Source organism: Tachypleus tridentatus, chromosome 4, assembly GCF_004210375.1.
Source record: "Tachypleus tridentatus isolate NWPU-2018 chromosome 4, ASM421037v1, whole genome shotgun sequence".
Lineage (NCBI taxonomy): Eukaryota > Metazoa > Arthropoda > Merostomata > Xiphosura > Limulidae > Tachypleus > Tachypleus tridentatus.
This window is the reverse complement of record NC_134828.1, coordinates 101592158-101617470: the sequence shown is the minus strand read 5'-3', so window position 1 is coordinate 101617470 and position 25313 is coordinate 101592158. Positions and strand designations below refer to the sequence as shown.

Below are 25313 nucleotides of genomic sequence, written 5' to 3'. Positions count from 1 at the left end.
TCTTATAGGTAAAATTTCTATATTAGAAAGAAAATATTCTACTATATTAGAAATATACATTACATTAGGAACTAAGAAATTATAACTTCTTAAAATAAACATTATGATGCTTTAACCTTTGCACCATAAAACACCAAACCAACTGTGCTTTAAATAAGTGTCCATTCAACCGCAAAGTTTTAATTTCAAGTACCTTACATTACCAATGTGTGATGAATTACAGAGGTGACACTAAATTCATCAGAAAGGAGCAGAATTCTAATTATTTTACGATGCTAATTACATGTGTCATAAATGTTAAGTGTTTCTTAAGTGTGAAATTTTCCACCTTAAAATTCCATCTCATTTTTGATTTTGATACAGAGCAAGTGGATCAAAACAGAACATCTCATTGAAGGAATATTACACAGTGAAACTCTACTTACTTCCAGCCGAGCCTGCATGTGACGAGGCAAGAAGGGTAGGTAGTGAGGAAAAAGATGTATTGTAGCCGGAAGTTCTTGTAAAGCTGGGATACTAAATAACTCAGGTGGGCGACTTACAGGCTGAAAATATAAACTCAAATTTAGTTCTAAATTTTAAAATTTAAACACTTCATGTGGCACTTAAATAGTACTGTAAATATATATATATAACTGTGTGGTATTTCAAACATTTTTCTTTACAAGTAAATAGGAGAAATAGCTTTGCATCTAATGTTTTTTCTAGAGATTCTTATAGTAACAATGAAATTCACAAAACACATCCTCTATGTCAAATTCCCAAAATGTAAAATAATAATTTTCCATTCCCCATAAAATACCTCACTGATTGTTTTGATATTAAAACAAGACACCTATTCTACCAATCAGAAGTGGTTAAACTAAACACTTACAATTCCAGGAGCAATTTCAAAATGTAGACTTGGTGACAAGCCAAAGTGTCGGAGCCGTGGTGGTGGAGGATGGTGGTAATGGTGCTGGTGAATGTGGTGATGAATGTGAGAGTGGCTATGGTCACTGTACAAGAGATCCAATCAAATTAAATATCAGAAGCAAGTTCTGACTAATGTTTCAAAACATTTTTGCTGAAATCTTGCCTGTAGGTTTTTTTTTGTTTTTTCATTTACTCCAATGTTTTCCTTACTATAGAGCTGTACCTTCAGTATATCAAACTAAAAAAAAATTGTTTAAGAGAGAAAACCATTTCATAATCAAGTTTTAGCTATTTTCTAGACTTCTGGTTTATCATTCTTTCAAATCTCCTATAACCCACTCCAAAGTGTTTTTGTTCTCAGCACCAAGAATAACAGTTATCCACAATTTGAAGCTTAACTTGTAATTAAAGTAACTAAACACTAAAATTGAGGAAAATACAGTCCTTTAAACATTAACTTACTCATAATTCCTGGTGGTATATGTGCTGTTAACAAAGCAGCAAGTAGTAAGTAAAATCTTATTTCCAATATTTTTGTACTTGTCCATGACACAAAGTTTTACACATCGGGTACTATTAACCATTTTAAACATTGTTAGTTCAGGCAAAATTATATTTTGAAATAATAGTCATTTTTGGTTCAGATAATGGTCAGAAAGATTTACAATCAATAAAAGAAAAAACAAAATAGGCATGCATATACAAGCTTCACCAAGGATATATGACCTCAGAAATATATATATATATATAAACACACACACACAAAATAAAACATTTTAGCATTTTAAGGTGCATATAAGTTCCACAGTAGACATTTCACAAAATGACTACTTTCACATTACATATGAAAGCCTTAGTAACAACATTTTTGTAGAACCACAATGATTATGAGCTTTGTTACTCATTGATCTTGTTTTATGTTGAATGAAAACCTTACTTTCGAGTTGACAGTGTTGCTATGGTCTCAAGATTTGTGCTATCTTTAGCTAACTTGTTTCTACATTTTTATGGAATATAATAGTTGGAAAATTGCTCAGAACAATTTAAGCCTCTTTACTAACATAGGTATGTTGACCATACCTTCATCTTTAAGAACTCTGATTAAGTTTCCCAGTTTCTTCAATACCTACACAGTGAACCTAACAGATTAAGGTGGAACACCAGCTGAACCGCAAACTTCCTTTATTAGAATTTCATAGTAACATTTACCATACGAAACATTCACAGGTTTATGCTTCTAGAATATCATAAGTTATTAAAATCAAGAATTTTGTATGTAAATGTCTGTTTCCATGCTTCATGATTGACAGATTTCTTCACACTTATTCAAAACACCAAAGTTTTTATACAGTAAATCCAAATGATGCATCTAAATAGTCTTTTTTATCAGTTTGACAACTGTGAATATATTCTTTAGTTATAAAGAATCAGTTGAAACAGGTCATCCAAAGGGCATATCCATATGTACAAGTAAGTATTTAAATCTAATTGTTGTTTCCTTCCTTCTTTCTATATGTTTAAGGACCAAATTCCAACTTTACAGCCACCACTGGCAATTTACAATTTATTTATCTGCGTTGTCAGCACAGCTGTACTTTTTTATACAAAAGGAAAAAAATTAACATGAATAAAAGAACAGGCAAACTTCAGACAACCCACAAAGTATATAAGAACATGTTCTAGCAGGATGTGACATCACTGTTCATTCTAATTTATTTAAGGTCCTTGGAAGAGCCATTGATGAACATGGTTTTCATGTAAAAGTTTTAATTCATAAGCTGAGGCTTGAAATCAATGGTTATTTATGAAATTGATTTTACATTATTCTTGCAACAGACACAAATGTAGCCTTAAGTGTCTTGGATAATGTAAAATTAAGTACTATTAGGCTCAGAAAAAAAAACCCTGCTTCAACAAATATGTAATACACATTTCAACAGTATGAATATACTGATTTGTGTTCATCAAAGCTGTTAATATACAAGCTAATGTCACATTTGAGTATGTGTAGATACATGTGTGTGGCAGAAAAATTAACTGTAATTTCCAACAATTAGAAACGTATATAGAACCTCATCAATTATGTCAATATAGTGTAAAACAATTGTAAACTTTTAAAAGTTAAATTAAAATAAGTGTAAAACTAACCTGGCCTTTTATTGCCAGATTTAGAGGTGTCACAGCTGCTAACTTCACAAAACATTAAAAATGTATAGCAAGTGTTATGTTTCTGGAAATTATTATATTTAACTGAAACTAAATCAACTGTTAGAGAATTTAACAATGGTGGTAGGCAAAGCAGCCTTACTTTAAAAAAAAAAAAAATGAGAGAGAGAAAGGGAAGTGTTGGAAAGTTCTTGAACAGCCTGAAACAATGAGTTTTAGCCATTGTAAAAATAATGTGGGCATAAACAGCAGTGAAAATTTGTTTCTGTTATATTTTTTTAATCTATCAATTAGACAGAACCACAAAGTACATAACAGTATACTAAGTGGCGATGAAAGTCTGAGAAAAGTAGGCCTGCCAATGCATCGTGCCAAAGGTACTTAGAACTGCTTGTACTACACATTTGAAATTGATAAAAGAAAATGAAAATTATTTACTTAAAACCAAGCAATTTTAATGTTTTAATTTTGCATGTTTATAACATTTAATGACTTAAACATAAGACAGATAATTAGATCTTGTACACACAAGTGATTTTTGCATGTAAAAAATGAATATCTAACATGCATCAGTGATTGATATCTCATAAAACAAATGTTCTTTTTTTTTTTTTCTTCTTAAGTACCATTTGAAAGTATTATGATGAAAATAATTATAACCAACAAAACAGATTCAGGACTAACTTGTATCATCTTAGTTATGGATATTATTGGGAACAAACAAAGTACCTGGTCTTGCTTGGATGAAAATGACTAACAGATTTGGTACTTTATTTAAATATCTACTGCAAAGCTTTTTTTGAACACAATAATATCAGAATAAACATCAGCTATCTACAAATAATTATAGCTGGCTATTAAAATTAATAAATGTTTTCTTAGTGCAAATGTTAGTTCTTCAATGCATTATGCCCTACTAAATCTGTTTATCTTGTTGACACTCACTCTTCTGAATTTTAGTTTTAAAACTACATTCAAAGAAAACAGATCATGTGTTTTTGCTGGTAGTGAAATTCCTTCAAGGACACTCCTCAAAACCATTGTTTAAGTTACTTTCACCTGTCAACATGCATGCTGTTTATATCACAATAACTGGATCAACTATATCTCTGAATCTAACATATTCTAAAGATAACAGGTTTAGTCCTTTGGTGTAATGATTTACATTGTTAATTATCTCAAATAAACTTTTACATATTACTATTTTGTTAACTTAAAAGCTACTCTTTCCAGCTAGTTTGGCTCTGAAATATATAATTTTCTTGCTTACTTTGATTAAAGATTCCAAAGAACACATTTGGTAAACATTATTATTAACCCTTTCGGTGCTGAATAACAACTTTTAATGTTTGGCATGGTGCTGAATATATATGTTTGATACTTCAACTAATTACGGTATCAGTACTAAAAGCATGATATCTCAGCAATAACTCAACAAAAGTCCCTGAAATATTCAGTGATTGTACCCAATACTATATATGTTAAATTCAATACATAAGAATAACAGGAATAAAGGAAGGTTGCCTGCTGCACTGAGCCTTCAAGTCGACTGTGGTTGCCAACCACGCTGAAAGGGTTAACAAACAAGAACATTAAATATATATGATAAATATATATTTACAGAAATAAAAATAAGAGTGGCATGTTTCAACTTTCATTTAAAAAACGTAATTTATATTACAGAATTGGATAAATATCATAATCAATGACTACTAAACTGATTATGAAAATAACATCAATTTACTAATAACAAATAAACATAATAATAATTACTTAATCATTAACCCAATACAGAGACTGGCCTTGAGCAATGCAACATTTCTTGTGAGGGGAGTGGTGGAATAGAGAGTATAACTTTAAAAACCTAACCATATATAAATACATCCTATTAAAGTAAAAATAATAATTAAACAAAAATCTGAACTTCAGTCTCATTACTTTCAACATCTTAGGTTATTTGTGATTTAACATTTCAAGATTTTTAAATTCATGCACATATATGCATAAGTCTAGCAACAACAGAAAAAAAAAACATTTCCCACACTTCAGTAATCTGTTTTATTTGCTAGTATCAAAATTAAACTTTTCAAGATTTCTTAAATTAAAAATAACACCAACTTGTATGTGTGTATCTATCTGTTTGTCTGTATGTTTTTTCTTTTCACACAGTTTGTCACATTTTCTGAGTTTTCTTTTATATAAAATAAAACCATTTACATCATGATTATTGTGAAATTATTTAACAATATAAATTAACTGCCCCACAGAGAAAAAATATTATTTTACTCAATATGCAATATTTAAGAAAACTATGACCATTCAAAACCTTATAACAAAATTCAAGATAGATTCAAATCTGAACACAGATTTTACTTTTTCATTCTTACTAGATGAAATGATTGTGCTCCCATACTTTGCAATATATTTTCAAAACAATGTAAACAAAGCCACTAGAATTTTTGTAGAAGTAAACACTATTAATTAGATTAGCTATACATATACTCATACAAAGCTATCAAGTGTGCACCTGAAAGAATATATCTGCATCTATTATTGTAAGTGCTAATTTATCAAATCCATCAATCTTTTGTATCATTAAAAGTATAAACTGTACCATTACTTTTCATGACAATGATTCCAGAAAATGTGGAAAAGCATGCAATATCATGGGGGCATTCTTATATTAACAAAATGAATTATTATCGGATAAATTTCCACAAACAGACCATCAATTACAAAAAAAAAAAAAAAAGTGAATGTGATATGTAGTGCATGGTAGAAATGAACCAGAAGGATTAAAGAAATATTCTATGTTATGCCCAGAACATTTTTATGAAGAATGTTATCTACCAGAATGTATGAAATGGAGTCAGTGGGCCAGACAAAATTAATATTTTTTTTTGTTACATGTTGTACGAAATATTATAACATTGAAACAGTCAACAGAAAAACTCTCAATAAATCATGTGTTATAAATTCTACACCAACATCAGAAACCAAAACATAGAAACATAGCTGCACAAAATGAAAGAAAACTGGCTTGGAAGCTTACTTAACATATTGTTAAATCTGCTACAACAAAAAATTCTTATAAAGTACTGTGTAATTTTTAATGAAAACATCTTTTTTAAATTTCAAAGACGTATAATTTCATGTGAAAAATACATTTTAATTTCAAATATTTACAGACTGTTATACAGACAAATATATAAATTATTTCCTACACACCTAAATCTGATTTTTTATAAAGTTTAGTGAAAAAATAGAGTATGAAAACTAATTTTATCAAAACTTTTATTGAATGAACAAAATGAGTTATAAATTAAATTAAAAAAAGAAAGTTAACTGTACAAAATTCAAGTGCTATTTACCTTCCTGTATTGGGAATAATTATTTCCGTTTGAATACTGACTGTTGGATCAATGAAAATTTCAGCAGAGGGAGTATGAATAGGAGTAGGAGCTGGCACTGACACAGGGACAGTGTGAGTACAGGATTGGCCAGTTAATGAGGTAGTTGGAAGCCCAGAGACACAATGGTTAGAAGCAGATACAGGTATTGATGGGCAAGGACCCAGCATATAAGCATGAGCAGCATGCTGTGGAAGACAACTTTGGGCTTGGCTCCCCTGAGGATGTGCTGCCATTGTGGGGGTACTACTAACTGGGGGAATGAATCCCATAGCAGCAGTGGTCACGCCTGGAAGAGTATCTGGGCAAATGTAAAAACTGTGCGCAGAACTGGGAGTTTCCACAAGTCGTCTAGAAAAATAAAAAGCCACACAAACGAATTAGATTTTCAAAGTTGAATGCTTTGACAGAACAACCATACAATTTATAGCCTACCCAGTTCTTAGTTTAAGAATATTGATACAAACAATAAAATACACTTGCTAAATATAATACACAATACAAACATATCACAAGTATGCATACAGAACAGAAAGTGAAATTTAATATTGTTAATATATTAAAAAGGACATTATTTAAAGTTCACTAAAACTATACAGTGAAAGTATTTCAGTGTACTTTGTTTAGTACTCTCCTGACAGACTTGAGGAGTCAGTGAACAAGTTATAAAAAATAAAATCATGAGGTTCATTATGCAAAGGTAAACATAATTAATTTCCAATTTTAAGGATGTTCTTGTGCATAATTAAGCTAAGACAAAAAAGTCATGAGAGACCTCCAAACATCCATGTGTGTAAAAACACTTTGCTGGATAACTAAGATGCTTATTCTAAAGCATGACTTCCCATTGAGAAAAAGAAGTAAATATCAAACCTCTATGAAAGGTTATCAATGTACATTAAAATTGCCAAAAAACTAATTACAGGCCACTAACTCATGGATAGTAATGAGCTGGTAATGAACTTAAAGTAGCTTACAAGACAAATGGTAAACTAATATCAGAATAAAGACCTCCATCATGCACGTGGCAAGAGAACATTTCCCTTAAGGCCATCTGAGAACAGTAAGCATTACTGACCTCAAATTGTAGGAGTCATAAGAATGTCTTCTGCAGCACCTTTAACCTAAATTTTGATTGCATACCAAGAAACAGAAAAAAAAAAAAAATTGTACAAAAGTTTAGTAGACTTGAACAATAGTCAATCTGCACTGGAGAGTTCTACCAAGTTTCCAGCTTCACCAGAATGAGCCATCAGCCATACATGCCCTCTGCTTCCTATTGAACATAGTCTTAATTCGTTAATGAATTTATTAAAGCTGGATTAAAAGTTTTCTCAAATAACCAAATGTATTAAATCTAGCAGTGTTTAACCCTTTTGGTACAGGCTCAGTATAATATAAATGGTTTGTCTACACATTTACACAACTTTTGATACAGCATATCTTCACAAAATTTGGTAAAGATAAGTATTTTGTACAGAAAAAAGAAAAAAGATTTATTAATGAAATATTTATACTAAATGCTTATGTGTAGAAATAGTGTTTCGTTACTAGTCTGAGTGCAAAATAATTTCATGTTATGATAAAAAAATTCTTTCCCAAAATCTTTCCAAAAATGTATTTGATTCAGTACCTAAGTCATATCTCAGCAAAATAAAAGGATACAAGGTTCTTATTTTATTTTCTAGCTTAATAATATTAGTAATTTGAGTTTCTAACTTGTACGAGACTAAAGACTTAGTATTTTGACATCACAAATGAGTAATTTTTAACAGTGCTGTATTCAACGTATCATGTGACACTCAAATGCATATTTATGTGTGTTCTTTTAATATTAAATTTAAATTATAATCTACAATTTAATTCCAAATTTCTGAGACAAATTCATAAAATAGTAGTTCAATAAAAGTTTGAATGCAAGTCAACAAAAGTGATGACATGGCCTTTGATCTGTGACATACTGGGAAAGGGTTAATGCTGACATAATCCTCAGAGAATGTGACATCAGTTTTAGCATCCACACTCACTGTGGGCTCATTCAAAATTGTGATTCTAAATTGACCTTTATAGTTTCTATGCTATAACTTCTAGTACTTCACAAACTTTTGCAAGCTATCACTGAGAATTAAGTCTTCTGTAGACAAACAACCCAAATTTTTAATGATGTACTTTCCCTAAAAATATCTCTGAATATATATGAAGTCAAAATGTTGCCTGATCTGAGTGCAAAGTGGTACTTATGTTAACTCTTTCAGCACAGGCTTGGTACCTGGGACTAACCTTATAACCATTTTGTGGTTGACATAGTTTTCATTCTATTACTTTTAAATTAGTAAGCATATGTTCACAAAATTTTTTGCCATATTAATATTTTAAAAAATTATATTTGTACTATTTACTGATAACTCTTAAAGTTTATTTTGCATTTTTTTATCATGCCTTTTTCATTTTTGCATGTTGCCACAAAAAGTAATTTTCATTTTAGGATTAAAAATACTTTCACACACCAGAAAAATTGTCAAATTTCAGTTTCATCAAACATTTCTTAAGAAAAGACCTTTTATTTTATGTTAATTTCACTAACGGATCTATGTAGGTTCAATTGTTTTCACCAATCTCGTATCTACCATGTAAGATTAGGAATTTAATTGGAAATGAATATAAATGTTGTTTTTGTTCTAGAATGACTAAAAATTATAAAACAAAAACATGAATGTTTAGACTAAATAGACAGTGAGGAACTGTGAAACTGAAGGCATGACAATTCACTATAACTATTAGAAAATAATGATGAAGAAATGCAACATTTAACTAAAAGTGACATTGTGGAAACATTTGCATAAAAAGAATGATAAGTGTTGCAGCAATAGGTAACAAAGAAATTAACATTGTAAATAATTACACAGGCCTTTGTGGTTGACCTTAAGAGATTCTGGGTGATAGATAGCTATATTATCATGGAGTTGGCTGTGAAATCATGAATCATAACACAGGAGGATATTTTCACCTTCAGATTTTCATACCCAAAATACATGTTAATTGAGGAGGTCCAGAAGCAAGCAGAATGAACCACAACAATTTTGCATCAATTAGAGTTAGAGCTTTCTTATGAGCATCTTTACTTTGTGTGCAGAGAAATTTAATCAAATTACAACATACTATATGTAAAAAGAAAAGTCAGAAGTCAATGATGAAATAACACGAATCTGTTTAAATTTATAGGATTTTGGCTGACTTTCCCTCTGAAGATCGAATCTTCTTGAGGTTTCGTGTCCATTTCAATACAAGGCTGGAAATGGTTTCTGTAGAGAAGTTACTAAAACCAGCCAACAGTACCATGTTACATATTTTAAATTTTTAGCTGTAAGTATCTCCTTGAATGTAACTAAAATCACTGATCTATTAATAGTTCACATTCCACAGTATTGTGTGTGTGTGTGTGTGTGTGTGTGTGTGTGTGTGTGTGTGAAGATATTATGGTATAATGCCACAGTTTTATAGATTGATATTATCAGTTATGTGACACAACAGAAAAACAAATATATACATTATTGAAATAACTTCTGGGCAGTGGGTTGATAAACAACAAGATCATCAGATCCATAACTCAACCTCTTTTATAATGGCAGTAGCACAATGCATTCCGATCAACAGAATCCTGAGTATAAAATGTACAAGTACTGAGTTACAGTGATACTGCATCTTCTGATGCATTATCAGTGGAATTTTCTGCTTTAAAGAATTCATGGCAGTTGTTACATGATAATCTTAGTACACACAACACAAAGTAGTTTTGATAATATCGCTTGTTCTCAAAGAAGAAATGATAAAAATACCTTTGCATATAAAGCCCTACAGTATGATGGTGTAGTCTCTGTCTTTGAATTTCCTGCATGCGTCTCTGCGCCTAGAAAAAATAATTATCAATGATCATTTTCATAAAAAAATCAACACGTATATATATACATCTTGCATTTAAAGCATGAGCAAATAAAAACGTAATTCAAAGAATTTATACTTCAACCATTGAAGATTCATCACTACAAGAAAATGTACAGTAATTCTATAAATTTGGAAGGCAAGTATATTGTTCTTAGAAGAGCGGTTTTTCTTCTTACAGATATGTTCAGGAGGAAATTTATTTTAAAGTTTTCTCTTTACATGTCCAAATGTACAAAGCAAATGGTCAAAATAAAGGATACACAGTTAAAGCTTAGAACTTGTTAAATATTTCCTTAATAATCACAAAGAAATTGCTTCAAACTGTGCTTTGTTTACAGGTCTATTAGCATGAGACAAATGCCACTTGCTTTAAAACCATATGGTGATGTTTCCAAACTATGTCAACTGTAACAAACAGGATAGCAAAGGAAAATTGAGCATTGACAAGTTACCAAAATGTTATTAAATCTATAATCACCATTAGTCTGTAACAGTACATTTACATAACTCAAGAAATAATTTATGTTACACTATGCTCATGTATTCCAACAATTCATTTTTACATTTGTAATTTATTAAGACCCAAAAAACAAAAAGAAGTTATATTTAAGTATAAGGTTCCACACTAGCAAATAAAGAATTAATGCTTCTATCATAACAGTCATTAAGTGGCACTTCAAAGTCACTAACATTTCTTTAATTATAATAATGTTAATGCTATATGTTAAACCAGAATAATTCCACATAATTCAGACACAGATGTGCACACACACACACACAGAAACTGATCTGTTACTAAAAAAAATCTAAGGAAGTGGTTCCCTGAAACATGTATTGAATGGCAGGAAAAATAAATAAAGAAAATATCTTTTAAAATATATGATTTTCAAGAAGTTTGAACTTTTTGTAGATGTGTTTGGAATAGATGAAAAGTTTTGTTTTCTTCTTAAATCACTGTAAAATAAATAAATCTCATAGCTTTCACTATAAATCTAGAAAGAGCTATGTTACAAAATAACATTGTAGTCTTAAGTATTCCTAATGAACTACAAGCTTTTATGAGACCATGGATTACCGAAAAAAGTGAAATAATAATAGTTTGTATCAACAGATTAAATGCTGATAACTGTTTGAGAGAATACAAGTCAATAAAGAACCTGTTACAAATAAAAACTTTACTTCAACAACAATAACATTATCATTGCTATACAATTTTTGATTACCACAAATGATGTGAAAGACTATGAAATAAAATTTTAAAAATTTAAAAAATAAGTAATTTTCTTAAACAGTTTAAAGCTGCTATTATGGAAATATTATTAAAAAACTTTCATCTGCACAAAATGGCTAAAAAAATGCAAATTAACATTTCCCTACACTGACACTAACTATTTCTTAACATCCAGGATTTTCACTCTTTGCCCATCTAAACACTCAGAATGCTTGCTCAAGTCTTTAAAACCTCCCTCTCTTCAAATGCTTTGAGTAAATTATAATATGCAAATTTCTACAAACTTCAATGCATTCTCTATCTAGGTACTGTATATGAAGATCTTGGTTCTGATAATGTATTCGCTTTTTCTCCAAAAAGCATTTGGCACAGGTTTCTATCAACAGGAGTGTTGTGATTATTTACTATTTATGTTGAGATTTAAAACATGGTTTGTGTTTCTACAGTTATGAATTCCTGAGTTAATGCTCCTACTAGAGGTCTACCACACTTATTCTCTTCCACCTTTGCTATCTGGTGTTCGTAAACTGCCAGGGGTGGGGGTCACACTTAGCCAAAACTATTTGTGATATGATTCATTGCAAGATGGATATCTATATACCAACTGATGGTGTCTCTCTAGAGAGCTCTGAAGTAGCTTTTGCAAATGACTCAGGAACAACAGGCAAAAATTTAATCTCACTTTTTCTGACTCCTTTCACGAGGTTAGCCTCAATACAGGATCATTTTGATTTGCCACATCTGGTCCCCTTTCTTCAATTGGTTACTTCAGTTTATGAGGTTTTGAGAATCACTCCTATTACACTTGACTCTACTCCTTTGTTAGCAGAAAGAACAGCTAATGACTATTTGGTTTTTCCTTTCATTTCCTGATGCTGGGAACTTTGCACTCAGTCACACAATGGGATTGCTATGCCTTCTCCCCCATTTCACCATCCCAGATTACTTACTGGAGTTCCAGGGATGTTAGAACCCAAATTGATACAGCCTGTTTACATTCTTCTTTATTGGCTTTTGTCCTTTCTGGTCCTAATTTGGGATTCCTGGCCCATAGTGTTTCCTGATCCCCTCCTTCAGCTCCCAGGTCTACTGGTTTCCATAATAGTTCCATTTGTATTCAAGGAACTTTGGCTCAGATGGAAGAATGACAACAGCTCTGAATGACCAAATTCAATGTTTCTGGCACTTAGCTCCATATTTCCACAGCAGAATCTTCCTGGAGGTTTCTCAGATTTGTGCACAATGGTCAGGTGCTACAGTTCTGGGCTCTATCTTTTGGTTTTCTATCAACTTCTTATGTTTTCTGTCAAGTTTGAGCTCTTCCTCATTGCCTGCATTCCTTGAACCTGCACAATCATTATATGGATGACTGGCTCCTTCTTGTGAAAGAGAAATTTGCAAATTAGAATTTGCCTAGGACAACTGAGTGGGCTATAACTGGAGCAAGTGTTCTCAGTGCATAGATGAGCAAAAAGTGGAAAACCTAGAGATAGAGACATAGCTGTAGTGTCAGAGGAGGTAATTATTATTGGAAATACATATTCAGTTTAGGAAAATGTTAACTCATATGTTTTTAGACTACTCTGTGGGGATGAAAGTTTCTAAAAATAAAATTTCCATAACAACTTTAACCTGTGTTCTTAAAAATCTGTAATTGAATAAATCACTTAAGAAAACTTAAATTCTCAATTTTTATATTTCAGTTATTATATAGCTTTTACAAACCTTTAACTAAATATATTTTTCTCCAAGTTTAAACAATGCTTTCTAATATTAATTTTTAATCCAATAATAAAGTCATATTCAAACCTCAGTATTGTGTCATTTATAGCCAGTGAAAAACCAATATTTGGTAAACCAGCAGACACAAAGGAGCTATCACTTACAGTTAAATTATATTAAGATTTAAAATAAAAGAAACTGAAGATAAAAATAATTACAGAATTATATACATTGTAACTAAGCCACAAAAATTACATTCACAATATTCCTTATATTTATTTTTCTGTATTTATTTTGCTGACCTGTATTTCTAAAATATTTTCTGCTTACAAACTATACCAAAAAATAAATATACTTAAATAAGTTGTCAAGCATGATATTTTATCAGCACCATTTTTCCTTAATTTTTTAAGACTACTTACTGCATAAACAAGTTTCAAAGCTAGCTTACCTGCCAAAAGTGATGATGAGCTGGGTTAAACCTTGCCAGTCCTGGGGGGTATAAATGAGCTTGGGAAGCTAGATGTATATCCTGAGTAATATGAGCTAAGGCAGGGCTGAAGAAATTTGAGAAAGTTGGGGGATGGACGGGGTTGGCTGTGGGGTGGGGTGAAGGTGCGTGAACAGCGGCTGTAGCCATGTAAGCCAAATGAGGGCTTGGCGTTGCTAAATGAAAAACAAATACAATTAATCACTCATGACTTGTACAAAAAAACCTCAATATTTTGAGAAAAACTAGCAACGTATACAAAAAAAATGTGTAAAACTTATTAAAAATACTACAACATGACAATGAATACATAACTAATTTTAAATAAAACCTTGTTTTCCTACTAAATTAGCAATTAAATATTCTAACACATGAATAGATTATAATGTTTCATCCATTTACTCATTTTTTACCAATACAGTAATACACTGTTTAGTTCTCAGGAAGGGTTCCTGAGAAAAGAACTATAAACATTGTGATTTTAACATCACACACATGGAGATACGAACTGAAAGCATTTATTCTTACCTGTGAATGATATACAAGTGGTTTATTTCAGTACTGGTAAATTTAACTTAAATTACTTACTACAATATTACATCATTGGAAAAAAGCAAATTTTTTATTCGCCTTTAATCATCTTTGGTAACAGAGCCATTAAAGAGAAAATCAGACCCCTCTCCTGCCACGCCCACCTGTCACATCCTGTCTTTCAGGATTTGTGAATACATGCAGTTCTCTTTCAAGTTTATCACTATATTAGTTATAACTAATAGACACACAAGGTTTTCATATATAAATGATGTATTACACTGTTTTCTCTAGAAAATTAGTAGATTGCTTCCTAAAAAATGAAAAGTGATTTTTTTTTCCTATTGAATTGATATTGTTTAGACGGATGGCATTTTAATAGTTTATATTCCAGAACTAGAAATGCCAGAAAAACTATGATAGTTAAAGGAGATCATTTGCTTTTTGTATGCTGTATGTTTTCTGTTGAATTACTTTATTAAATACAAATTGTTAGTACAACTCTATCATTAGTATAAAAAAGTAGAGTTAAAAATTTTTATAATTTTTTTTCTCTCTTACGAAAAAGTCTTTAAAGGAGACAAAATTGTTATAATAAATTACCTTAAAGAGAGGTGATACTAAGTAGAATCTTACTGTAACCTTATAATTTCATGCAAAACAGTACAGTGGTATTACCTGAATGTTAATAAGAATCTGCCAAAACACAAGTAGTAAAAAAACAAACAAAAAATGTATAAATAAACTTGCATAATACAAGGTGAAGACGTTCATCAAAATACTATAGTTTGAAAAGATTGTAACAATAAAACTATAAAGCACAAATCACCTCTGAGACTTGTGTAGTAACAAAGAGTGCCTACTTGTATTTAAGTAATGCAAAATAAAATCACTATCACAAATTTATTTCATAATTACAAACCAATACAATGCACTTAATGTCAAGCTTTACAGATTTCAGTCCTAGAATACTAGCCTTCTTTTTTTTTTTAAATCAAGAAGACCCAGGCTTGAATCCTGTCTACTACCAACACAAAAATACTCCTTCTCAGGATGTCCTCTGTCAAGACAGCAGCCAAATTCTAAGGCTAAAACTAGTTAGTAATTAGTAATTGATAAATAAAAAAGCAACCTATTCATCATTATATTTAGAAGCTACCAACCATGATGATTTATATTTAATTACCACATTCATACTGTATGTACTTAGAACTTTATCAATACCTCAATATGTTAATCACTAAGGTAAGCATGGCTCATAACTAACTCTTTTTATCTTGTTAATGCATTTTTTAACAACATATAAAACTTACAAGGATAAATATGGCTTTGAGAACAATGTGGAGGGGGTACTCGTTGACCAGGCATGTAACAATTTCCATGTACCCGACAACTTTCTGCTGAAAGTATAGAGACCTGTGGAAAAAACTTAATGCTACATTTCATTTCACAATAATTATTTACATTAATTGTTTTATAAACAGCATAATGTGCATCTGAAATGTATAACTTATGGAAAATAAAAGTTCTCAGTATTTATTATTTCAGTTATGTATTACAAACATTTTTCTAAACATAATTTCCACAAGTTTAAACAATACTTGCTCATCATATTTTATTCCAACAACATTGTAATATTCAAAAGTTAGTACTGTACCAATTATGCCCTTTGCATAAAACTGATCTTTGGCAAAACAACAGTTTTATCTACTCAGTTAGATATGTATACAATATACCACAAAATTTTATATTTTTTTTATTTAATGTTTCTTAACTGCAAATAATAAATATTGAAGAAATCAAACTATTAATAACTTCTAAGCCTAATGTTTCACCAAATGGTTCAATCTATAATGCATGCTTCATTAAATATTAATTGTAAAAATTCATCTGAATAACTGAATCACATGCCCTAATAATTGACAGATGCAAGTTAAAGTAAATTAATATGGAATACATACCACATTACTGTTGATGACAAAGGGCATAGAGTGTATTACAATCAATAGAAAGGAGTGAATATTACATTAAGACAATTAAATTAAGTACCAGTATACCTTAATATTTTCTTAATATTTTTGTTCAACTTATATTTTATATTATTAGCATGATCTGCACATACTTAAATTTAATATATTCATAACTGTGGATATATTTCTTCAAATTTGTCCGTTAACTTTATTATATAAATTATTTTTTCTTGTAAATATATATTTTCTGATGTTTATATTTGTTCTTGATTGTATGTGAGAGAGAGCTGTTCATGTAGTGTCTTTCATTAAAACTATTGGTTGTAATATATATCTTGTTTCATTACTTAAGTTTTATTTTTATGGTACTGTGCTTTCATTAAAACAGTTGTTTTGCACTGTTATTTTAAAATATACATTGAAATTGGTTGGTTTGAAAATAAGCACAAAGCTGTACAATGGGCAAGTTCTGCTGTGCCAACCATGAGTACTGAAACCAGATTTGTAGTATTGTAAGTCTGCAGACATACCACCATGCCACTGGGAGGCATGCATTTAGGAGCAACATAAATCTCCAAATTTGGCCAAACCTCGTAGTTTATGTGCAAAAATATTATTAAAAGTTTATTAAAAGTAATGGTACCCCCAAAAAATGCATTCTAATTATTATAAGTATATACATAAATAAGAAAAGTACATATAATTAGCTACATAGACAGCCAAAATGATTTATTAATTTCACTTTAACTACACAACTTTACTCTGATTCATAGTTATTATTATTTTCAAAATATGTTATACAAAAAGCTTCTTATTAACAGCAGTACAAGAAAGAGAAAGCTGATTTTATTGTGAGAATACATTCTGACATTTTGCATTTTTCGAAAGCTAGCATCACACATTATTTGTGCAAAATGTAATTAATCCCCTATCTTAGGATAAAAACAGATTATTCATCAAGAATTTGTTATTTTTTAATAGCTCATTCTTGAAGATTAAAAAAAGTTCATGCTCAAAGGTTTCTGGTATTGTTTATGCATAGAAATCACTTTGTTTAAATGTTCAAATTACATAAAATGGCAAGAAGCATTTAAAAATGAATTTTTCTTTACTCAGAAGAATCTTCAAACCATGTAATATTATGAAAATATTTTAACTGATTGAATCTTTAAAACTGTAAACAAATGACAAGGTAGTTTGAAGTATTCTTTCTACCAGCTGAGAATCACAATTAATGTGTAAGTGATGCAATGGTCCTTTGAAAAGTGCAATAATTATTCCAAAATATTAACAATGGTAATAGCTCCTGAAAATGCAGCTAGAAATAAAAATAGCTGAGATGCAATATAAAAATGTTCTGGGTGATGCATGTGACTCTGTATTTTACTCTCATTTTTGCAGTGTTCTATAAACATGCACAAGTGAGAAGAAATTATAATCATAAAGAAAAAAGTAACAACAATAAATTAAAAGCGGGTGAAATTAAATTTGTGTAAGTTTTGCAGCATTTGAGTTTTTAGCGTGACAAGATGGTATACAACATAACCTTTGGTACTAAAATCAAAAATTGGCACTACTGGATTGATCAAAGTTTTATTTTTGTGTCTTTGTCACTAACATTACAGCAGGCACTAAATTTTTTTTTTAAATAGTCAAACTACAAACAATAATAAGCAAAAAGGGAGAAAGACTAAAGTTTTTTAAGACATATCTATCAGTTTTTCTCACTGGAGTTCTTCCACAATTCTCAAAATAACAGGCTCCTGGATGGTGACTAGGGTTTGGTCTATTGGAGGGAAGGGAGCCAGAGGCAGTACTGGAAGATGGATGGCCTGAGTGAGCATGAACACCTCGGTGGCTATGTCCTGATCTACCTGATGATCCTTGACAATGTGAACTCTCAAATTCTCTAAAAAAGGGGAATGAGGAACACACGTCATCATATGTTAATATATACACGCTTGAATAATAAAAAAGAGCACATGATTGTCTTTTTCCCAGAACAAGGAAAAACAAACTCAGATTCACAGTTATAGTCATTAACTAATGTACTTTTTGTATAATTGAATACTATGCTATGCAGTATTATATTATTGAACTCTGTCATAATAAATTTAAAATAATGTTTAGTTTCTGTTTACATTAAGATAACCACAAGTATCAATAATACATATTTTTAAAAAGACTTAAAAACAACATAAAAAACTTTTCCGAAAATGAGATTTATTTCCACTTTTAACACTTATTGAAGCATTAACAGTTTGAGTGATAGAACAGATCACAGTTCAGGATAGAATGATTTTGTTTCATTCAGATCAATGGCATTCAAACTTTATTCCTGAACCTCCATAATATTTTTATCCCAACAGATCACAAGATGAACTATACACTATGTTGTCACTTCCTTTATATAATTATGTAAACTTTCTACACAATGAACCACACAAATGACATTTACAACTCACAGATCAGGAACTGTGTGCCAGATGATTTAATGTCTGTTACTCATTTTGTAAACACATTTTAAAAGTTTAAAGGACCTTCTACAACCTGTTGCACATGGACTTGTGATAAGTATACAAGTTACAATAAAAGAATTACAACATAATAGGTGCTGAAAAATAAATACTTTTAGTTTAAAAGTTTCAAGCAAGAAATTTTTTTAACACCAGACAAATGCTTACATTGCATCCTGTATAAAAATGATCACTAAATCATGTTAGGAACAGCATGTATCCAGACATATACTTGAACACTTTGGTGGTTCACAGTAGTGTGATGCCACCAAAAACTGTTCACTTCTGGGAAGAATAAGTTTTTTAGAAATAAAATATTCATACACTGAGTTCATGAATTAGAATTTTAAAGACAGGAATATCCCTTGCACTTAACAGCACTGAAAAGCAAAGGAATATGGATCAACTTTGGGAACTAGAACATACAAAAAAATGATCTGCAACAAACAGTATCCCAGCCATGGTAAGCAAAAAGTATCTTGTAACAGGCAAGAATCTATAACAGTATACTGCAGGAAAAGCACATAATATAATCAAGAATAATAAGCAACAGACAATTAGATACAAGAGGCATGTACATAAATCACTTCACATCCATTCAACCATTGAATATGCCAAGTAACTGGAAAATAAATGGGTATTCATACCATTCCATATGAAGATAAACTATACACAAATTATGCATTTCCATGCAAACAAAATGTTAAAACAAGTGTTTGAAAGTTATCATTCTCACATTGTAAATAGACTATGGAAAGTATGCCAGGAGTGGAAGTTTTAGTTATTAAATCCTTATGATGGAGCCTTTTGTAATAGAAACAGCACAGTCAGGTTATTGTCAAGATTCATGGTCATCAGACATGGCACAAGTAAAAAAATAATAAAAAAAAAATTCAAAAAGGAAGTAAACTTTGATATGGCTAATACCAATCCTTCAAAAACATTGCAAACAAGATGCAGGCAATCCTCATTACACACTGTCGTGATACACATTGTTTCACACATACGTTATTGACAATTTGAGAAACACAACATAAGATTTCTCTTCACAAACATCATTTATAGTTTTTACTCTGTTTAACTCAAATTTCTTGACAAATTCAGTCAATTTGACTGCATGACCTCTTTGTACTTATTCAAAGTCTTTATACATTTAATACTTTTAACTTTCAATAGTGTGTATACCTTCATGAAATTTGACAGTCTTTCACACACATTTGTTATATTGTCAATGACACTTAACCTTACATTTTTTTTAATATATGAATGGTAGTAATGCACTGAATTTTTATATAACTAAATAATGCACCAAAGAACATAGACTAATAACGTGCAAGCAAGAAAGCAAACAACACTGGACTTTATATATGAAAATACACCCAAGGAACCAAAAGCAGACCCTTCTGGCACTCCAGTGAAGGAAAGTTCTGTCATATCTCACTATGCTCAGAAGGTTAATTAAACGGTTAACACAAATATATACATCAACATTTTGTGCAAATCACAACAGACAATGTAATCAGGCAAACTGCCTTCAATTCACTTTTTGTTTTACCTGTGTGGCAAAATCTGGTCATCTACATTTATTTACCTTAAGAACTTCAGACCTTCACAACAATTTTCATTTAACTTTGTTTTATGACTCTTTGAACCATCTCCAACTAATGTGAGAAGCAATAAGTTACCCAGCAAGAGTACGGAGAGTTTAGAAAAGTTCATGCTACAGAACAAGTCAACCAACTTCAAGTATCTGCTTTTGTAAGTAACTATAACCCTATTTGCATTCAAAAGTGTATTGAACTACTTATTTTGGAATCAATTTGTAGATTAAATTCAAACTTTAATAGTATATATAATTTAATTCATTAATTTAAAAGTACATATCTAAATATAGACTTTAGTGAATCATGTGGTGTGTTGAATACAGCAACATTTAATATTAGATGTTTGTGATGCCAAAAAGCTAAGTCTATAGTTTGGTTCAAATTAAGAACAAATTACTAATATTAACAAACTAAAATATAAAGCAAGAACCTCATATCTTTTTATTTTGCTGAGATACAGCTTATGTACTCAATCAACCACAGTGGTGCTGTTCACCTCTCTTCCCTTCTATACACTTACTTCAATATATAACATGTGACTAAACAATCAACATCTTAAAATACCCCCTAGTGGTTTTCTCAGCCATTTTAATCTGTGTAAAGGCTACCAGGTTCTTTCAAGCCATGATTTCAAGGAGTTGGGTTGTCTTTAGTCTGCTTGAAGCTTCATATTTTTTAAAAATTTAAATAAATTTTAGTTACAAAGCTAAATAAATTATAGTGGAATTCTATGGTATCAGTATAGTTATTTATGATTTTTTTTGGTTATTCAACTTCATATGTAAAACCTAAAAGGAAACCTTGTTTGATATCCTCCATATGTGAAATTTTAAAAGGCTTAGCAACATATGTCCAGCAGCAACCAAGTTTAAAGGTTGTAGCAAGAAGAAATAATCATTTACTTTTATTCTTTATTTATTGCTCTATATTTTAAGAAAATAAGTTTAATAATTTTTCTAAATAGTAATAATAATAATTATATATAATGTATAATATTTGAAATATGACTATATACATTACAAAACACTAGTCCACTAAAACATAGCCAAGACAGTGAAGACTAAAGGTTAGTTTTATATTACCGAATACATGACATTAATGCAAGTTATATATTCTCAGCTAGGCATGACTAGAAGGCCAATATAATAAAGAGTAATAAATATAAAAATAGATAGCATTATGAATATTAAGCTATTTAGACTAAACATTTGCATATTTGCATTATAATATGTAGTCATTCTAGAACAAAAAAACTTGATTCCTAACTTCTTATGATGGTTACAAGGTTGGTCAAGTGATAGACTCCACACAGTAAGAGCATATAAAATAAAATATAAAATCTTACTGAAAACAAATGTTTAAAATGTACATAGGAGGTTTTAGAGATTATGTAAATAATATTTGAGATTTTGGGACAAAGAATAGTGTTTTATAATCATAGCATGAAATCACTTTGCATTCAGACTAGTAATGAAACTGAATATTTTCACAAACAGATCTAGTAAAAGTCCTTCATTAAATATCAATCTGTTTTTGTGTGAAAAAAATTGTAATCTTTACTAAAAGTCTGCCAAATTTTGTGAAGATACCCATGGTGTATCAAAAGTTGCAGTGCAAATACTTAACTTGTGCAAATGTGTAGATGAACTCGTGTATATTATACCAAAACCATCATGAAAGGGTTAAAGTACAGATTGGACTCTGAAGACAATCACGATCAGAGCAGAAGTAAATGTGGATATGGAAGGTAAAGAAATAAGAGTAGTGGCAAGATTACACTCACAAGCAGCCAATGTTTTGAGGTTTCACAGGTGGCAAATAAGTGATGTGAGGATGATGATGTAGATGCATCAACATATACTAGGGAAATAACTGGAGAAGAAACGTGGCAGAAAAGGAAAAACTAAGAGTGAATGACAGTTGCTCAATATCCTGCAATGGTTGAAATGGATTAATCCTGGTCAAATAATAATATAAAAAATTCTGATGGCTGAGGAAGTGAAGGTGATGAAGGATAAGCTAATGATGCTAACATATAAACATGGAATAAAAAGAGATGCATCAAGCCAACAAGGACTTTACATGTGTGGATAGTCCCAATGGACCTGACAAAGGCCAAGTGTGAAGCTGGAGAGTGGGAAAAAAGGGATGAAATGCTCCTAACTGAAGTTATTGGATGAGTGATAAGGAGAAAAGGAGAGGTAATGGAAATTGTTCCTGGAGAATGGAGGAGAATCAAGGTTGCACTAGCTAAAACAAAGCCACAGCAAATAACAGACAGAGTGGATTGAATGTGAGAAATGGTACAAGATAAAGATGGATGGGAGCAAACACATAAGTAATGGTCCTTCCATTTCCATCTGAACATATCCATAAACAAATTTGAGAGATGTGGAGCCCAGGTAAAAAAAGCAGGAGAGAGAAAGTTTGGTATTCATACAAGTTGCAAGTGCATCCAGCTGGGAGTACTGAACTGACAGCATTACCATCTGAATACAAGAGACCACTCTGTGTGTCAAATCTTGTCAAAACATGACAATACTGAAGGCACATGAACTGTGATAAGCCAGCAAATGAAGTTGATGTCAGGGAACCTAAAAAAACGAAATCAAAATACGGGAAAATATGGATTGCTTGACAGCAAATGAAGTTGATGTCAGAATTTTGAAATCATTGACACCTTGTGGAAAAAATGTAGATAATGACAAGAAGTCTGAGCAACATGGATGTGGAGATTAGTATCAGATATGTCAGATCTCATCATCCGAAGCCCTGGAAGAAATGCCCATTTCAGAGAAAAGTAGTACTCCATGGTGAATCAAGGCATGTCAAAAAAGTGACTTAGATAGGAAAGACTGATAACATGGAGTCAATGTTTGGTCTTCTTGGGGATAAAATGTCTGGAATAAACTTCTGGAAGAACAGAAGAAACCAGATTGATGGCACCCCTGATGAGAATTTGTTGAACCATTTCTACACAATGTTGGTGAGAGACAGTATTTTGAGAAGGGGCAAGGAACTGGTGTAGGAAAGAAGGGAGGAGGTGAGAAGGTAGGGAAGAGTTTTGATAAAACTCAAAGGTAATGAGATAATCTTAAACTCATGAAAAATGAGTTTGTCTAACCTTCACAGGAACTGAAACCATAAAAGTTGTCACTGGTACTGCTGATACCTAGCAGAAGATTGATGGACAATGGTACAACATCTAGATGTGTTTCATGGAGGATAAGCTTGCAAAGGATGGGAAACAGGAACTGGAAAGCAGGAGGATGGGACAAATAGGAAGATGTGGAATTGTGTAATTTAAGGCATTCCACATAAGATTCCAAACTGTTTGGCAGCCTGACAAACACCACAGATTTAAGAAAAGAGGCTGCCTAAAGTTCTCTCAAAGAAGTAGGGGAAGGATATAGATGTTAATTATGCATCCCAATCCAAGACATCCCAGTAGCACAGGTGCCAAGTGTGAAAAAACATGGCAGATGAAGACAATCTTGACGATGTTTTGGATATAACAGTGCAGTATTCCACCAAGGAAACTTTGAGAGAACAACAGAAAGGCTCAGACAATGAGTGGATAAATGAAAAGTAATGGAGTGTTGTAAGGGATATACATACAGTTGGGCAATTTTGGCAAAGTGAAATGCACTGATGTATCAAGGTCCAAAGAATCCAAATGTTGACTATCCAAAAATGAACTTACAGTAGGATGATAACAAAGTGCATGAGCTTCTTTAGTACATGGATGGTGCAGTATGCTAACCTCTGCTCATAAATGCTCTACAAACCTGAATGCATGAACCCCAATATCAGGAAAAGGGAAAGAATAAACACCTGGAACCAGGTGCTATGATTAATAAGTATGGGTACGAGTCATATGAAACTACCATTATTTTCCTGGATTCAGTACAAAAGCCTTATTTTCTGAAGGGTTTCTTGCTGATTTTCATCAATTTCTGAAATTATTTGCTAACTTAGCCATGCTGAGAATAACAACACTTGCCACGTGTCTTTTGGATTGTGACTATGAAAGATTTTTTTGCCACTGCTTCCAAAATTTAGACAGCAGTTAAACATTACAAAAATATTTTCCAGTGATGTCAGGTTCTGTATTCACTGTTCATGAGACCAATTTGAATGATTTTTTTTTTTTCTTAGCACCACTGACACCATTTATTTTCACAGATTTATAAATGAGGGTTGTGTCATTTCTACATTTGAAGAAAACTAGCATGGCAAACCATTCATCATACAACCATGCAGTTAATGATAATGTGGATGTAAAATATAGCAAAAAGTGAGAATTAAAAAGAAATGATGGTCCATTATAGGATGACAAACACTATTTTATACAGTTTATGTGTATAGTAATACAAGAAACATCCCTATTAAGTTTGTACAGTTCTCCCAAAATTCCTTTGCAAAAAATCTCCTATAAATGGAAAACTCCATCTATTAGAGGTGTAGTGATATGGGCCTTCAGAATTCCTACCAACCCACGGGGGTCTGTAACTTGTTAGATGATTAAGTTTTAAAACAATGTTCAAATGTAAATACCTAGCTAATGGTACTACACAGAAAATACACTTTCTTGAACAATTTCACAGTTTATCAATCAAGTAACTAAATATGTGTGCACAGAGGTGAGAAGCATTTCTGAAATATAAATTTCTAGTTCTATTTCCACAAACATACTTAGCCTTAACTTCATGTACCCTTTAGATAACTTACAAATTAAAACATTGAATATATAACCTAGAATGGCAACAACTGGATACACTAATTTTCATTAGGTGATTATCCAGCTCTGACAAGA

The 25313-nt window shown here is 31.2% G+C and overlaps 1 protein-coding gene across 4 annotated transcripts in view; it reads right to left on the bottom strand.

Moving 5' to 3' along the window:
- LOC143249782 (uncharacterized) overlaps positions 1-25313 on the bottom strand; it is a 66034-nt gene that overhangs the window by 19944 nt on the left and 20777 nt on the right. For all 4 annotated transcript variants that reach the window (XR_013027944.1, XR_013027945.1, XM_076500199.1 and 1 more), the window contains exons 5-11: positions 18106-18286; positions 15721-15823; positions 13838-14052; positions 10328-10398; positions 6453-6842; positions 875-998; positions 426-545 (exon numbers count right to left, since the gene is read on the bottom strand). Coding sequence is in view for 2 of the 4 variants with exons in the window: in XM_076500199.1 (XP_076356314.1) it covers positions 426-545; positions 875-998; positions 6453-6842; positions 10328-10398; positions 13838-14052; positions 15721-15823; positions 18106-18286 (1204 nt within the window). In the remaining 2 variants the exon portion in view is untranslated. The remainder of the gene's footprint in view (positions 1-425; positions 546-874; positions 999-6452; positions 6843-10327; positions 10399-13837; positions 14053-15720; positions 15824-18105; positions 18287-25313) is intronic.